This window comes from Patella vulgata, chromosome 1 (genome assembly GCF_932274485.2).
Source record: "Patella vulgata chromosome 1, xgPatVulg1.2, whole genome shotgun sequence".
Taxonomy (NCBI): domain Eukaryota; kingdom Metazoa; phylum Mollusca; class Gastropoda; family Patellidae; genus Patella; species Patella vulgata.
The window spans coordinates 77,131,306-77,148,764 of NC_065879.2; the positions used below are offsets into that span (position 1 = coordinate 77,131,306).

Sequence of the window (17,459 nt, forward strand, 5' to 3'; positions counted from 1 at the left end):
TCATCATTCACAATAATGTAGTTTGCAAGTGATTCCTATTGCTTAAAATGGCACATCAGGACATACAGTTGTATAGTGGTTTTTGAGTGGTGAGAGGGGAAATACTTTAATAGATTATAAACGACAATTTATTGTAAGCTATATCTCTCAAACAGCTGTACATGTACTTCTATTCCAGGAACAAAAAAAAATTGATCCCAATTTAATGAAAATAAAATTGAATAATCAGAAATAGTTATATTTATAATAGAAATATGTGGAATAATTGTGCAACAGAACACAAATAAACCAAATGATGTTTAGGAACATGGAGATTACAATATAAAGTATGTATTCCCACAGCTTCGGAGATATAAAACATCTATAATTGGCTGTCTAATTTTCACTGATTCTAAATCACACTTGGTTGCCGAAGTATTGACCGGAAACTTCTAAAGCTATTTGAGTTTCAATTTAGAAATTGTCAAAAGTTCTGCGACTAGATAACTTATTGATTGTGATATTCACGGCATTCGAGTGTTCAGCGGTTCTCTAATTCTTGAAGATGCTACGAAAAATCTTCTTAATACTTTTGAGATTTTTTTAGAGTTCGTTTTAATTGGCTGGAATGAGTATTCTTTGGACACTTTCTTTGAATTGATTTGTTTTTTGTGGTTTTCAGAGAGGTTTATAATATCTTTTTTAGTTTCTGAAGCTTTTCCTCTAATAGCAATTGGTTATAGTTATATATGCTGTCTGATTTTTTGCTGGATCTGTATTAAAGAAATGTTTCAAATAATAACATTACGCTTTTAAATTATTTGTTTTAAAGTTCTTGTCAGATTTCGTTTATCTTCTGTTATGGGTTTCACTGCTTGGTGATCAGTTAATGATCAAATAATAACATTACGCTTTTAAATTATTTGTTTTAAAGTTCTTGTCAGATTTTGTTTATCTTCTGTTATGGGTTTCACTGCTTGGTGATCAGTTAATGAATTTTTGATTGTGTTTGCTTCATTCTAATTTGTGGCAAAAAGCGCTAAAGTAGATTGATTTTAAATTGTAGAGTGATTAATGAAACGATTATTTCAGAAGACATTTGATGGTGTGTTACATTTGGTTAGACCTGATGAAGATGTAGAAATTAATTTGTGTTGAGGAACATGTAATTATCGGCTGCATTTTTAGCCAAATTAAAATCAAAATACGCAACAGAAATATCGAAATTTGTTTCTTAAAGTACAAGTGACAATAGATAAGCAACAAAATGAGAGGTGACGAATTGTTAAAAAAATCAAAAACCATGGATAAAGAAAATAATGTGATATCAACGAATCCCGGAACAATTCTAATGGATGTTAATCTGCAGGGATTAAGTGTTACAGATGCTACAGATGAAGATAAGGATTATGATAAAGTGATTAACTCATTAGCGGATTATCATAATTATCTTTCAATAACTCAGACAACATCATTGTCAGATGATGAAAACAGTTTATCAGAAAAGTCTTTTGAAGGTACAAATTACATATACAATATAAAGTAAAATAAAAAAGCCAGTTGAACATGCATTCGAAAATTGTCAAGGCGAGTGGTGACACATGATGCTACATCAAGTTGCACTCATGCGCGTCGGTGATGGGCATGAGTGTATACGCCGCCGATTCTACAAGATGCTATCATTGATGTCTGTCTATAGTCACTCTATAGGATTAGGGCACTGTCAGCTAAACAACAAGAATTCATTTGAAAGTGGAAGCATTAATTAGACCAGACTGGTGTGTTTGAGTCGATAGTTTGAGTCATTTGGGATCAGTGCAACGGGTTGGGAATGGACATATTTGGGTCTGAGAAAAGGCACTTTCAGCAGTAAAAAAGGGCACTGTCGATCTCCTTGGATCCACCTCTTATGACTGCAGTTGCAATATCCAGCACTACATTAAAACTGGTGCATGGTACTATCTCTTGCTATTAGGAAAGATAGATCATTAAAGGACCAACATACATCGTACCAGAATAAAAGTTAACAAGCTTATAGACATACACAATAAAACATTACTGTATTTTAATTTAAAAAATATTCTGGTCCAAATGTGACCATTTAAAGTTTACAGTGATTTCAAATTGCCATCATGATGTGTCTTTCTTTGTCAAATATTATTAAAAATAATTCTTTTATCTTTTTACACAAGCCAACTCTTTCTTTATAGAGATTTTGATGTACTGTACCTGTTCTCCAATGTCATTATACATGCAATAACAACAGTCTTAAATACATTAAAATAATACATACATTTGGGAGATAATGTGAAAGATTGGGCTTGTTGTGCAATTAATGGAGTTTAAATACTTGGAGATGAATTTATATAAAGGTTCAGCTTGTTTTCAAATCCATTTTATCAGTATTGTATATACCCATGTCCTATTCAAAATAATTAAGCAAAGTTTAATCCAAATATTTGTATATTTCAGATGATCAGGTATATGATAATTTAACATCACCAGTGTTTGAGACAGCACAGAGTGTTGATGAAGATACACCAGTTTATCAAGATCCTGTTGAACGAGATCGACAGATGTTAGAATGGAAAGAAGAGTTAATAAAGGTTACCATTTTATTGTGTTTATATCTTGCCTACTCCCTTGTCCTGTCTGTCCGTCGATCTACATGTATTATTCAGCTACAATAATTCATACAATATTTTAGACATTGTAATGGGTTATCTGTCTCAGTGAAAAAAGAAGCCTGTTGATTTTCAACCTTTTTTCATTAATCACCTTTTTTCGCACCTGGCAGACATTCCTTCATTTTATAACAAAACAGTTTGTATTTAGGGTTTTGGACAAGAATTCTTGAACATTCTTTAGGATTTTTAAATGGCATGTTACCAGTACCATAGTTGATTACTTTTTAAGAAAACAGATGAGAAATCATTAGACTGTAAATTAATTCTTTTAATTCAAATTAGATTTTCAAAGAGACAAATTAACCTATGGAATCCCAGCAATTTTCTCCTCCCACTGCTAAAGACCCCTACGCTCAAGCGAATTATTGAATTAGAATTAAACCATATGTTAGTCCCAAAATGACCTAGTTTGTGTCGAGTGGATGTTAAACCCCATTTCTGTCTCTCTCTCTCTCTCTCTCTGTGACAGATGCCTTCTGTCCAGGCTTGATTATTGCACTTGCATTCTAGTGGTAACTGCTAAGTTTTTGTATGATTTTTGTAATGCGGCCAAGAGGGTAGTTCAACCAGTCTATGTATTGAATTTTTAATGAACTATGACCTTTTGTCTTTCTTACAGGTTGAAGGCGAAATAGCTACATTAAGACAAGTATTAGGAACTAAAGTTCGTTACGCTTCAGAATTAAAACGTAAGATGGGAATTACACCATTCCAGGAATTTAAAGCTGATATGGCTACCAGTTTAGAACATATTAAAGGATCAGAAGGGTATGTTTTTATCGTCATATAAGATCGGGTGTTCGATCCCTGCATTGGCTGACAAAGTTCATCCAAATTTTCCGGCATGGTTTTCCCTTGTCAGTGATGCAGGACGGAGGGCCTGACAAGGACAGCCGTCTAGTCATTCGGATGGTCCAAAAAACCAAGGTCATGTGCACACATTGGCGTGCACGTAAAAGATTCCTTGACAGTTGGAATTCGATATAAGAGTAAGATGTAGTGCTGCTGTTCTGACAAATTTTCCCTCATAGCACACTGTAAGATGTATGCCCGTCTTCATTAACCCAGTATAGGAGCAGAAAAGTAGGACCGAAACCCTATTTCATTTCATTTTATTGTCATATTAAAGATAATTGTCATAAAAAGACTTGAGAGTGCCCCAAACATGTAGAAAGGTGTTTATCAGTTTAGAATCAGGCCAACCTATATTTCAAGGATTGAAGATGGAAAAGCCTAATTGAAAACCTCCCCAGGGCTTAAAGTATTTGTTCACAAAAGATATTAAGAATTAATTTACATGTATATAATTAGCAAAAACTATAAAAAAACAAAACAAACATATACGTGAGTCTTTCTTTTCTACCGTCTTTGTTGGATATGTAGAAAGGGATGACCCAAAAAGTTGGAGGTATTGTTGGCAGTAACTGGATCTTTAGATTTTACATTTCGTCCGTAGAATGAGGTGGGTGCAGAAAAGTAGGACATAAATGCCCATTTCATTTCTATTTTCTATGAGTTTGAAATACATTGGATTTGGAATTGATGTATTTCTCAGCTTGATAATGTTAATGCCATGTGGACATTTTATTTACTGTTTGTCAACTATTTCCGTTTTGTTTTTCGTTCAATTTAGAGTTGCACATTTATTTCTATTATTTTAATCTTTTCTGTTACAACTTCATTTTGTTGTTAGCCTAAGTTGAGTTGTCCCCCTTTTTTACAGTTACCAAAAGACCAATGCAAAAATTACTGAAATTAATGACAAGATAACGCATTCAACGGCGTAAGTTTTTTTTTCTCATGAACTGAAATTGAAATTTTGGCTACATTTATTTTACCCGCGTCCTTATTTTCCCATTACTTTTTTCTCATATATACACCTGAAGGCCTATTCACGTCATTGTTTTAGTTTTACTAACTTTAATTGCACTGTTATGTTTTTCAGCCAATTTTCCACATCTTTTTAGCATAGCACACTTAATTGTTATTTTCTTGCACAAATTTTTGCAGTAATTTAAAGTGTTTTTTATTAGCATTTTTTTTATTAATCGTGCTTTTAGAGCTTTTGATAGCGTATTGAGTTATTGAGGATTTTTTATATAGATTATCTCCCTTGGTTTGTTAAATTGCAAGTAGTCCGCCTATTTTCATTAATATAGGCAGAGATTGGTTTATGATGCGAATAGATTTCAGCAGCTGCCTACCTAGACTATATACAATTATCTCCATTGATTTGTTAAATTGCAAATAGTCCGTCTATTTTCATTAATATAGGCAGAGATTGATTTATGATGTGAATAGATTTCAGCAGCTGCCTACCTAATATACACTCCTTGCGTATTTTAATACTTAGTTGTGTTTTATTTCCATTCAGTTTTTAAGTCCATAGGCCACTGGTTAATTTTGTACTAGTACTATGAGTGATAGAAGGCTAGCCGCCTTTGCTGTTGCAAGTCCTTGCTTAGGAAAATAGTTTCTTTTCACTGGCTTGAATCAGTAGGTCTTGCTAATAATTGATGGAAAATTCTGCCTTGATTGCAGTACAATGAAGCAAAATATAAAACCAAGTAAAATTAGTGGTTACTTTAAAGTAACATGAAATATCTAATTTTTCCACAGACTGGAATCAATTCTACTATCTACCATGGTTAATCAACTCTGAACTTAAACATATATTATGTGAGAGATAACTCTGCTATTGCAGGTCTTTCTTTAGGCCTGAAATGTTATCTAAATTATTAATTGGCCAATAATTAACATGGCAAGACCATAATCATCTCTCGATAGCTCCGATTTTAAATAGATTAGAATGGTTCGACAATTTAATGATTCTAATTAATTATGTTCGGTTAAACATGTGAACAGTTCAAATTGAATGGCAGTCATTTACGCCTGCTTAGTGCATTCTACATGTTTTTTTAAATTATTATTTTGTCGTTTGCGCATCAGCCTTTACAAATTACTTCCACATTGTGTTGTAGGATATATTTTTATTTGTTCATTACAAAGGGTACACAACTTCTGTACTGATTATAAAATGTTAATTGTGTCTTAAATGTTAGATATTAGGATCCTAAAGTTTCACAGCAAGATAACATCATCAATATTCATTGAAATTGATCAATATTGAATTCTAATTCGTGTTTTTAATTTTGAATATTATGGCAAATATTGAGTTAGAGGTTTAGCTCCTTTAAACAGATTCCATTTGTTATATATTGTGTATTTATGACTTCAGGTATCAGAAAACAACTGGTATTGTACGACAAGCATCAGAGAAAACTACATCAGCCTTTTCTGCTGTGGGAGCCACAGTTTCGAAAAAATTAGGAGATATAAAGTATGTAGATTTATTTATCTTGAATAATTAGGAAATATAAAGTATAATATAATAAAGCTATTTTGATCTGAGAAGGGGGGGGGGTTGGATGGCTGAATGGTTAGCATGTGTGCGCTGCGCTGTATCATACGGTCTGTCATTGAGTCAACTGGCGGGGTTTCGATTCACCGGTTGTAAGTGACAAGAAGTAGGGTGACCTATCCACTCTCGTGGGTTTTCTCCGGGTCATCCGGTTTCCTCCCACTGCTAAAGACCCCTACGCGCAAGCGAATTATTGAAATAAAATTGAACCATGTGTTTAGTCCCGAAATGACCTAGTTTGTGTCGAGTGGACGTTAAACCCCATCTCTCTCTCTCTCTCTCTCTGATCTGAGAAATTAGGATATATGCATGCAACTTTTTTTCATTATAAAAAATTAGGATATAGATAGCTATTTTCATTTTCAAAACATAGAAGTATAAAGTATGTAGCTATTTTGATCTTGAAAAGTTTACTTCCAAACTTATGTTGTCAGGGGAGGTTGGATGGTAGAATTGTTAGAGTGTGCACGCTGTATTATAAGGTCTGTCATTGAGTCAACTGGCGTGGTTTCAATTCCCTGGTGGTACATGACAAGGAGTAGGGTCGCCTGTCCAACCTCGTGGGTTTTCTCCGGGTCCTCCGGTTTCCTCCCACTGCTGAAGACCCTTACGCGCAAGTGAATTATTGAAATAAAATTGAACCATATACTAGTCACGAAATGACCTAGTTTGTGTCGAGTGGGTGTTAAACCCCATCTCTCTCTAGTACTACATAGGAGTCTATTAGCATGGTTTCAATTCCCTGGTTGTACGTGACAAGGAGTAGGGTCGCCTGTCCAACCTCAAGGGTTTTCTCCGCTTTCCTCCCACTGCTAAAGACCCCTACGCGCAAGTGAATTATTGAAATAAAATAGAACCATATGTTAGTCCCGAATTGACCTAGTTTGTGTTGAGTGGACTTAACCCCTCTCTCTCTCTCTCTCTCTCTCTCTCTCTCTCTCTTTTGTTGTGAGAGAATGAAATAAATTATTGTATTCTCTATTATTGGAAGGTGAACCTGTATTATAAAAGATACCGGTATTAAGTGGATTTTACTTTTTAATCTAGTGTGGGAGGGGGGGCCTAATGGGTAACGGGAGTTTGTTAAATCAGAATGTCTGTCATTGAGTCAAGTGGTGTGGTTTCGATTCCTTGGTGGTACGTGACAAGGAGTGGGGTCATCTGTCCAACCTTGTGGGTTTTCTCCAGGTCCTTGGGTTTCCTCCCACTGCTAAAGACCCCTACCCCTAGTCCCGAAATGACCTAGTTTTTGTCGAGTGGACATTAAACCCAATTTCTCTCTCTGTAGCCCTGTAGGTGAAGCAAAGCAGGACGCTATAAACCCCATTTCATTTCATTTGCCTTTAAATCTCACCTGTTAGTAAAAACTGTTGCTTGGTATTTTTCAGAAACTCACCTACGTTTAAATCTTTGGAAGAAAAGGTTGAACACACTTACACAAATGTTAAGGTAATTATAAAAAATGTCAATGTATATATATGTATCATAATATACAGCTTTAGTTTCAAATATTTACAAATGTCCTTGAAAATCTATTTGCTCTTTTACAAATGTTGCCTCTGGATAGATGTAAGCAAATTTATTTTCATTTTTTCTGATTCGAGCAATGGTATCAAATTTGTGATAAATCATTAACACTTTTGAATGCATCAGAAATATTTTGTTCAGTCACCAAATCTCAGTAAGACAGATGATCTGATTGGCTGATGAATACACACAGTAATCAGTAGTAAAACAAAGATTTTGATTGGTTGTTAATTATTTAGAGGCAAGTTATCTAGAGAGCTGATGGAAGTTCTGAGAATAGTTTTTAGCTAGCTTACCTGTTCATAAAATTACAATGGTATAGAAACATGTTTTTTTTTTACATCCTAATGTATGACCGATATTTTTTTCGTAGTTACCCTTTCAAAGTTGTTTTTAAATATAGAAATAGAAGAGAAAAGAAAAGCCTTTTTGATTAGCCAGATATTATCTCAGAACGTATGAATTGAGTAAGGAGTAGTTTTTAGACGTAGCATAGCATAAATAAATATTGATCAATGCCCTTGAGTAGACAGTATCTCAACAATCTAGAAATTTTGAATTGTGTACAAATTTTTTTTTTTTTTTTTTTTTTTTTTTTAAAGAAAAGTTTGTACATGTAGCATTTAACGCATTATTACAGAAAAAAAGCAAATATCATTATGCTTCAACATATTGCATGAAATATGTAGACTATGTAGGGATTTCTTTTCTAATTTAAAGGATGACATTGCATTGTAAGAATCCTGTCCAAGTTCTTATTTTAACTTTTTATCATCCTTTTTTTACAAAATATTTTGTTTCATATGCACTTTTTTTTCGTAGACATCATTAAATATCCATCCAAACTCTATCTTCCCAAATCAATCCCCAATTCCTTATATACCTACCCTATAGAAACTGATGTGGATCTGTTAGGTTGTACTTGATTATTTCGTTTCGTAAATAATTTATCAACTCTAGTTACATGCCACCATTTTGGTATTTGAAAAACACCCCTTATCAGCCCTTTAGCTCAGTGATTCACAACCAGTGTGCCGCGAAATTTTGAACAGCATACTAAGAAAATTTCTCACCAAAGAAGCCAGCTATTTGACTGATGAAATTCGAAACACTGCAATAAAGTTCATAGCTGTGTTTTTCTTTATTTAGTTTGAGTCATTCTATGTGTCTATGACTAGTCTGTGAAAATTCAAATATTTTTCATATATATATTTAGCCAGGTGTGCCACTATTTTTTCATGTGTTCCAAGGTTGAGAACCACTGCTTTAGCTAGAGAGGTATATGAAAGATACTGACAAATAGTCATTTATAAAACTTAAAGATACTTAAAAGTACATGGCAATTTTGGTGCATATGGAAAGTAGAAACAACCCATCTTACCAGAAATATACTGGATTCCCCGAAAAACACCCATAGCTCACATACAACTACAAGCGAAAAATGTAAGGGTGTCCCAAACCGGCAACCTGACAATTAGGTATGTCTGCTAGCGTGACGTCAAGGGTTGTTCGCGAAGATTTGTATGATATCTCAGCGTTAGTGATCGCTTCATGTATATGTTGATAAACTTGATGAAGAGCTTAAACGTACAACAGTTTCTGAGATGAAAACCATGTAAAAAGACGTGGGCAGTGGATATTCTGATAATTTAATAGGCTTCGATATTTATGATAAATGGATAGTGATTAACATCGTCTTGTATATGCAGTGCATCTGGCTTCGCACCCGTTGCTAGGTACCGTGTCAGCCAAGTCACGTGACACAAACATGACTTCTTTTAATCAATTTTTTATAGCAGGGATATTCCTTGACAAATACAATGTTTTGAGGATTTAATGCAAAATTTTGATAGATTAATTAGTTGTTAGTCCAAATATATCATCAAATCACCCAGTTTGTACACGGGAATGTATCTTTAACAACTAATGACGGCTAGTGTAGATAGTAAACACACAGTCATTTTTTAGGATATCTAGATTTTAAAATAGTAAATTTGACAAAAATCTCAGTTACAATGTTTTGGAAGGGCAATGACAATATTTTGGAGAAACAAAAACACAACCGAATTTGTCTGTACTCAGCATAATCATCATCCTAACATAATAATCAAGTACAACCATAACTGAATATTTGTTATATTTAAACGATATATGAATATATTAATGTTGTAGTCGTCTCGATCAATAGAAAATTTAAAGGAGAAATTGGTGAGTGGTGTGTAGTTGTAGTGCCTTTATAGTTACCTAGTTTCACTACTATAAATGTTCAAATTCATCTTCACATTGTCAAGGGTCCAACCGAAAAGTACCATGATAGATTAACCCTTTGTTGGAATGGAGCTGATGGTCAAACTAATGCTTCAGTGATGAACATATATGATATCATGTTGAAGGCTTTTTATGATTGGAGTCACAACCTAACTTTAAAGGGGTAACCCACCTATTTCTATCCTTAGATAATGGCTGCAAAAATCAGTTTTAAGTGTGACCCTTAATAAGTGACATTATGAGTGGTATACCATATCAAGTATTTGTCCATGAAAATATTATATACTCAATTAACAGTTATCTAAAAGCAAAAATTTGACTGATTCCCTTAAATATCGCTATTTATCTGCTCTATGACAATATTTTATTAAAGTTAGGTGATATTAACAGGAAGGAGAGTTGGCGGGGTACAGTTGTTTAATGCGTGCACATGAAATCATGAGGCCTGTCATTGAGTCAAGTGACGTGGTTTCGATTCTCCGCTTGTACGTGACAAGGAGTAGGGTCGTCTGTCCAAATTGGTGGGTTTTAGTTTGTTGCACAAACCATGGTAGGTTTTCTCCGGTTTCCTCTCACTGCTAAAGCCACCTACATGTACGTGCAAGCAAATTATTGAAATAAAATTGAACCATATTTTAGTCCCGAAATGACCTAGTTTGTGTCGAGTGGACGTTAAACCCCATTTCTCTCTCTCTTTTACTTTATAGAGATTTTTGGACCATCACCGTGACAGTAGTCTAGGGTACATGTACATTATTATAGTACTTTTCACCCCTGATAATGTGAAGATATTTCAAATCATTCCTCATTTTGTCACAGTTTAGTTTTTCTGATCATTTCCAGGGATCTTAATTAAAAAATCAAGAGTTAAAAATTTGGAATTCAACTTTGGGCAGTTTTTAAATGCTCTCATTGAAAAATGGTTGTATATTGTCAATACCACCGTCCGTCTCTCGGCCTTCAAGCGATTTTGTGGATGCTTTAAGAGGCTAACGTTATCATACTTTTTCAAAGATTTCTGATAATTGCTGTCCGGACCTTTATCACTTTGAAAATGTTGTGGACACTTTAGAGGTTAATTGATAATTTAGAGGTCAAGGTATCATCCGTTTGACATGAAATTTATACAAAGTCTTTTAACGTTAATGAAACTAAAAAGCCTGTAAATTTTCAATTTTGTTAACTTAGTGTCTTGTAAATACCTACATTACCTACAAAAAGATAAACCTCTGTAGAACAATCGGGCGACTTAGCTGCTGTGGGCGTATGTTTTGTCACCTATCTGACATTCATTTAAAATATTGTTAAGAAAGAGTCTACTATTTCATTATTGTTTATTTCCTTTTGCACAGCTTTGAATGTTCTGTTATTAAAAGATTTTTGAGTAATTCATCCCAGTTTTTCTAATGCATGATGCATGTTATAGTAAAAATGTGTCTGGAATTGTGTTGTACGCAGTCTCCCGTAATACTAATATCCTATGTTATTGTTTTCTTCAACAGAAATGTTAAGTACGATATAAATCACTAGGTTTTGGAAAACTGCTGTCTGAGCTATAAGATTTGACAATCAAAATTGATGGATGGTCATAATTTATAGATTTGACCCTAAGTTATCAAGAGCTGTATTAGTGTATAATACTGTATACTCTCTGAACAAAAAATCTATAGAATATTCTGTTTTTTGGTACCGGCACAAAATTTTCTATGTTTTAAAAAAGGATGTCGTTTTTGTTAAAAATGTCAAATCTATAGTTTAGAGAACACATCCAAATCCAGATAGCATTTGTTGAAAATTTCAAAATAAACTCTTTCTGCCAGGAATTATCATATTTTACAGCATGATTTTCTCCTACCATATTTATACGCCATGCACATCAAAGTTTTATCGCATGATCGTTGTTTGTTTGGATTGTTTATTTGGCATGAACACTCAGAATTTAAACTAATATTAATACCATAATAAGTTACCATAATTATGGCATTTTTGACACAGTTTTTGTTCAGTAAATCTGATTGACTTTAAATTTGTAACTATTGTTTGTATACATAAACAGAATCCTGTTATTTTCAAGGATTTATGACAGTTTCTTGAGGAATAGGAGTTATTGAGATTTTTTTTTTTTTTTTTTTTAACTTACCTTGCTGGGATTATTTGGCTGTCCCAAAACTTTGTAAAATTTTCTACAGGTCTGATTTTATTTTTCAAACTTGGTAGGATGGTTTGGTTAGTTAGTCATTCAGAGAAACACTATCAAAATTCAAACTTAAATTTTATGCATTGCTATTGTCCCAGATTTCCCATCACCATGTTTCTTAGACCATGGACCGTATATACGGTCCATGCTTAGACAAATAAAATAATAAAGAAAATAGCACAATTATTATTATATTTGCCCAAGAGAGATAAAGATGGCAGTACAAAATCAATAGAAACCAATGTAAACTTAAAATAGTCTTAAATTAGATTGAATTGAATAAACTGTTTTGGACCAAACGTCTTTTAAGATGAGTACTTTTGATTGTCTATGGTCTTAAACTCAAAATTCAACATTCATTATGGCATATTGGGTTTTTGATACAATACAGTTCCAACAGGGCATCAGAATTCAGAATGATCAGATTCTAACATACTGGGTTCAGATCCATCCGACTTTTTAGCTGTGCATTTTGGTGAAGGGAGATAATTCATTTTTACTAACAATAATTTCTTAAATTAACATAATCTATATATTTAGGGTTTTCTGCAGGCCAAGGTCACAGGAAGTAAATCCACCAATGGGCTGAATGAAGAATTAAGAGAAGAACCAGAGAGTGATTCAGCTTCCTTAGTTACAAGCCCATCCGGCCCACTACCAGAAGAAAAAGTTCCTTTGAATTAAAGATTACTATTTCCACCAGGGTTTTTAAAATGAAATTTGACACTTATACAGTATCCACTATTTTGGAAAATTCTTAAAGAGATTTGTTTTTCTTTTGCGTAAATGTTCCATGTATATAGAATTATAATAGGCCAAGGAAAAAAATCCTAGTTTCTGAAAAAAAAATGTAAATTATGTTTGCAAATGACAAATATTGTTGTGAAAATGTCATTCTAATTTTAGTGGGTTTTTTTTTGTGAACATGTCAACATGCGAAATTGTATTGTATTCACATATTTGTAAATTTGAAAGTTTAGTGTATATTTAGTGAAAATTTTACAATTAGGTAATGAATGATATAGGTAATATCTAGGTTTTGTACAGGACCAGGAAAATGTGATTTATTGGATTTAAGGCTTTAATTAAAAATATTTGATTTACAAATCTCCATTTAATTAAATCTTATTATCTGAAAATATCATCTTGAAATTTTGGAAATCAAGACTTTGAAGTATGGTACACACAAATCTTCATTTAATTAAATCTTATATGTAATAAATAAATGTAAAAGCAAATTTTGATTGATGAAATAGGCTTATGAAATGAATTTCAAGGGTGTTGGTTAAAAATGACCTCTGACCTCCATTGCCCTCCCTGCTTGATATTAAGGAGTGACGACTGTGGACCAATCAAGTAGCAGGGTTAGAGACACGATCATCAAGTGTCTTAATGACCATGTTTAACTTTCACAATGGATACAAAAGATTTATGTACACCTAAATTGAATATTTTACTACAATATTACTTTTTTGAAATTTCATATACCTAAATAGAGGGTATATATAATTTTAGAACGTAAATTACAAGGCATTTTTAACAACTATCACTTACTAAAATTTAGACAGGAATTTTGTTTTAGTTTTGACCTAAATCAATTAAAACCATTAATTTTGTTATGATTGTTAAATGTATGAAAGCTAACAATTGCTATTTATGTTATGTTACATATGTATTTGTTATTGTGAAATGAATATAACTCTATAATCTGTATAAGGCCAAGCTAAAAATATAATTTGTTCTAAATCCAATGAAGGTGGCATTTTTTTTCTGTTTGGATTTTTGTGGTGAAAATAATATTACATCATTTTAGTAATTTGTTATCACACGACCACCGTATATATACGAGTTCACCGAATGTATGTCCAAAAGAAATATATTGAAAACTGTTCATTTTTGGTTAAAAAGATTTGTTGAACAATGGTTTATTTTAGTAAGGCCTAATATTACTTGTTATGAAATCTATATGCTTGTTTAATACTATTAATCAAAGTTATAACTACTGTTTTAGCCATACTATTTGGAAATCAAAATTTGATGCCTGCTTCTAAAAAAATATAACTAAAACTATTAATCTATATTTCCGTAAAACAAAAAATATTCCGGACTCAAGACTGGGCGTGAAGAATATTCGAAACCAAATGCTAATAGGCAAGCTTATACCCAAATTCTGTGGGCTTATGCTCACAGTCTGTTCTTTATTGATGTTATTGTATATGGCAAATGTCAATCAACACAAGTGCAATTATGAGAAATGCTCATAAACTATGAATTACAAACTTTATAAATCGGTTTTCTTCCATTAGTAAAATTATACGACCGTTCTAGCCTATTTTAGTGAGATCACAGTTGCTTGTACTATAACTAGGTTTAGACACATGGACTGGTATAGGAATTCAACAAGTGGGATGGGGATACAGATGCACCTTTAAATAGAGTTGCTGCCTACCCTGTCTTGTATTTTCACAGAGTTGTCCCAGCACTTTTCACAAGTTTGTTTTTGTCATAAAATTACTATATCTCTCTCTCTGATAGTGATTATGACTGAAAAGTAACCGCATTTCAAGAAATAGAATCTGACAAATATTTACTATTTAGTAAACAAAATAATTTGGTGTTATTAATATTAAGCTTATCTTACTGCCAAATCTAGAGTTAGCTTTCCCAAAAAGTAACTAAAATATAGTCTGTTTTCTATATACATGTACTGCACTTGTATATACCCTATTATACGTGTATGATGTTATATTATGTTCCGTTTTCTTTTTGTAGCTATTTGTGTGTTCAACATCTGTTTAGTTGTAACTTCATTAAATCAGTTCAGTTAATGTCTCTGATCGTCATTTGAGTGATTTTCAATCCCTTGCAAACTACAATATACAATATTATGAAAACTTAATCTCTAACTCTTCACGAAATATTAGTCAAAAAATTGTTTAATTCTGTTTTGTATTTACAAAGATATTATTATCTATTGAAAATTTTTCAAGATTGGACATCCCCTGCAGACAATTTATAAACAAGATATGGCCAAACAGGCCATTGTCACCTATAATCTTAGCTAAAATCTCTTGTTGGGGCATCTTTTTAATCTCCGAGATATTGTGAAAATTTAAAATATTGTCTGAACAATGCAAATGACGATCAGCTGCTTTAAATTTATTATTCCATTTAAATATATTGTATGGTCAACTTTCGTAAAGTGTGTAAAACATTTCTTTGATCAATTTGATTTGATAGTTAAAAAATTATTTTCTAACAGAAGAATTATTGTGAATAAAGTCTATATATTTTTTGCAGATTTGATTAATTTCACTCAAAACAAGGGTAAATCATAAGAAACTGTGACATTAATTGGTTAATATTGAAATTAGGACCATTGTCTTGTTAAGGACAGCACATGTAGTTTGTCATTTAAAAAAGCGAGTTTTTGTCTACAGCAAATTCATCTGTGACAAGTCATATTAAAATAGATTTATAAATTGGGATAATGCAATACAAAAATTTGTTCATGTTCTTTCAAGAAAAAAATGACTGACAAATTTGAATATTTAAAAACATGTAATAAATTATCCCAGTTGTGCATTAGCCTTTTATGTTTCTTACTATTTCTTAGTTTTGAAATATTGGACATTGCCAGGGGGGTTGTTTCATTGAATTTCTGTTCAGAGTTCTTTCCAAATAAGAAACCATGAGTGTTATTACATTTTACAGGCCAACAAATTGTATTATAAATTAAACCTAATGTAAATATAAACAATCTCTTCCTTTTATTAAATTATTATGTAGAGTGCTCAAATAGTAACATAGAATTTTAACCAATAGAAACTTATATAGATATTTAGTGCTTGTCATGAGAAAATGGCTGTTAAAAAATAGTGAAAACTCAAAATTGTGAAGGATTAGATTGGACTGTATTGTTCCAAAAGAATACAGAAAAATACCTGTTTATTATTGACCCTAAACCAAATTTTACTTAAAATGTTCCATACTATGCTAAAGATGGTCATTTTCATTGGCTGAAATTTTAAATACTGATTGATTCTTTAACTCTCAGCCAATTATAAGGCAGTAATATTTGATTATAATGAAACTTTTTATCAATAAGTTCACAGATTGATAATAAATTTGAAGATTAAGTTGATTGTCGGCCATAATTCTCATGACAAGAGTGGGGAAATTAAAATAAAACATTCCAGATCCAGCTTACTGCATGTAGCTTATATAAATTAGGCATTTAACGATTTAATATCCTTCAAAAATATATAACACATTTAAATGCAATTATTGTAAATGCGGCAATATTCATGAATAAATATTATATCATACATTAATGTGTATTGTTATCAGAATTTAAAATACAGATGTGACATCATCATTTGATGTTGGTGTATCATTATTTCAAATAATGGTACGGGCAATGTGCCAAGTGTACATTATTTATCCTAGTTAAAATTTTAGACCTGTGTGACGTATTTCATTGCAAAGCATGTGCGAGTGTCTGTATTATAAGTTGTTTAATGGTCTCCGAAGTCTTGAGCTTAAGACATTGCGTAATATATTGAAACAACTTGTGACTAGGTCACTCATGTTGTTTCAATATATTTAAACCATACTTAACACCCAAGAAAAAGACAGCATGCATATCATCATAAGCATCTATATATTTATTGGACCATTGGCTGCTCCCTGCCTGGGTGAAATTTGGGATATAAGGGCAGCTTAAAGTTGCAATTTCATATTTTTAAAATTTATTGAAATAAAGCCTTAAAATAGACGGTATCAATAAACAGTCCTACCTTGTTAAAGAATAATCCTATTAATCCTATAATTCACTATTGCCAGTTGAGAAATTGGCAAAGATATCATTTTCATCTTCAAATTCCAACGTTTGAAGGTAACTACTCCATGGTGGAGAATAGAAAACAAGGGAGGTAATTGTGTTATTATTTCCGGTGTAAATGAGTTTTAAGTGTGAGAATGACACCTATGATGTATAATAGTGAGTTGACAACCTATTGAGCAAAAGACATAGAAATAATTATGTTTTGACTTTCTTAGAAAATATGAAATTGTAACTTTAAGCAAGGGAGTGATATAGGTTCAAGTGCAGCTAGTAAGGAGGACATGGTTATTGGTGTTGGCGACAAACGACCACATTGCTGTAATTATTGAAATAATTACCAGGCATTGGAGAATAAATGGGTACAGTATTTGAGCTTGTGTCCAGGTGTGAGGTGTTTCGTTCTGATGGGATGGGAAACCTTGGAACATGGAAACTGAAGAATATGCGGAAACACCGCTTTCTGGCCAAATTCTTCTCATAGCACAATATGTAGGCCTATCTCAAAAACATACTGTGCAAATGAGATTTAAAACC

General features: G+C 32.5%; 1 protein-coding gene across 6 annotated transcripts in view; it reads left to right on the top strand.

Annotated features, from left to right (window-relative positions):
* Positions 1-16,409, top strand: part of LOC126811098 (tumor protein D54) — a 32,951-nt gene extending 16,542 nt beyond the window's left edge. For 3 of the 6 annotated variants that reach the window (XM_050536567.2, XM_050536576.2, XM_050536592.2), the window contains exons 2-9: positions 1,072-1,496; positions 2,452-2,585; positions 3,286-3,434; positions 4,390-4,449; positions 5,905-6,006; positions 7,476-7,536; positions 9,787-9,822; positions 12,632-16,409. In XM_050536567.2, coding sequence (XP_050392524.1) covers positions 1,247-1,496; positions 2,452-2,585; positions 3,286-3,434; positions 4,390-4,449; positions 5,905-6,006; positions 7,476-7,536; positions 9,787-9,822; positions 12,632-12,763 — 924 coding nt within the window. In that variant the 5' untranslated portion in view covers positions 1,072-1,246 and the 3' untranslated portion in view covers positions 12,764-16,409. The remainder of the gene's footprint in view (positions 1-1,071; positions 1,497-2,451; positions 2,586-3,285; positions 3,435-4,389; positions 4,450-5,904; positions 6,007-7,475; positions 7,537-9,786; positions 9,823-12,631) is intronic. The other 3 variants (XM_050536584.2, XM_050536610.2, XM_056098627.1) reach the window with 3 other exon arrangements.
* The last annotated feature ends 1,050 nt before the right edge of the window (positions 16,410-17,459 follow it).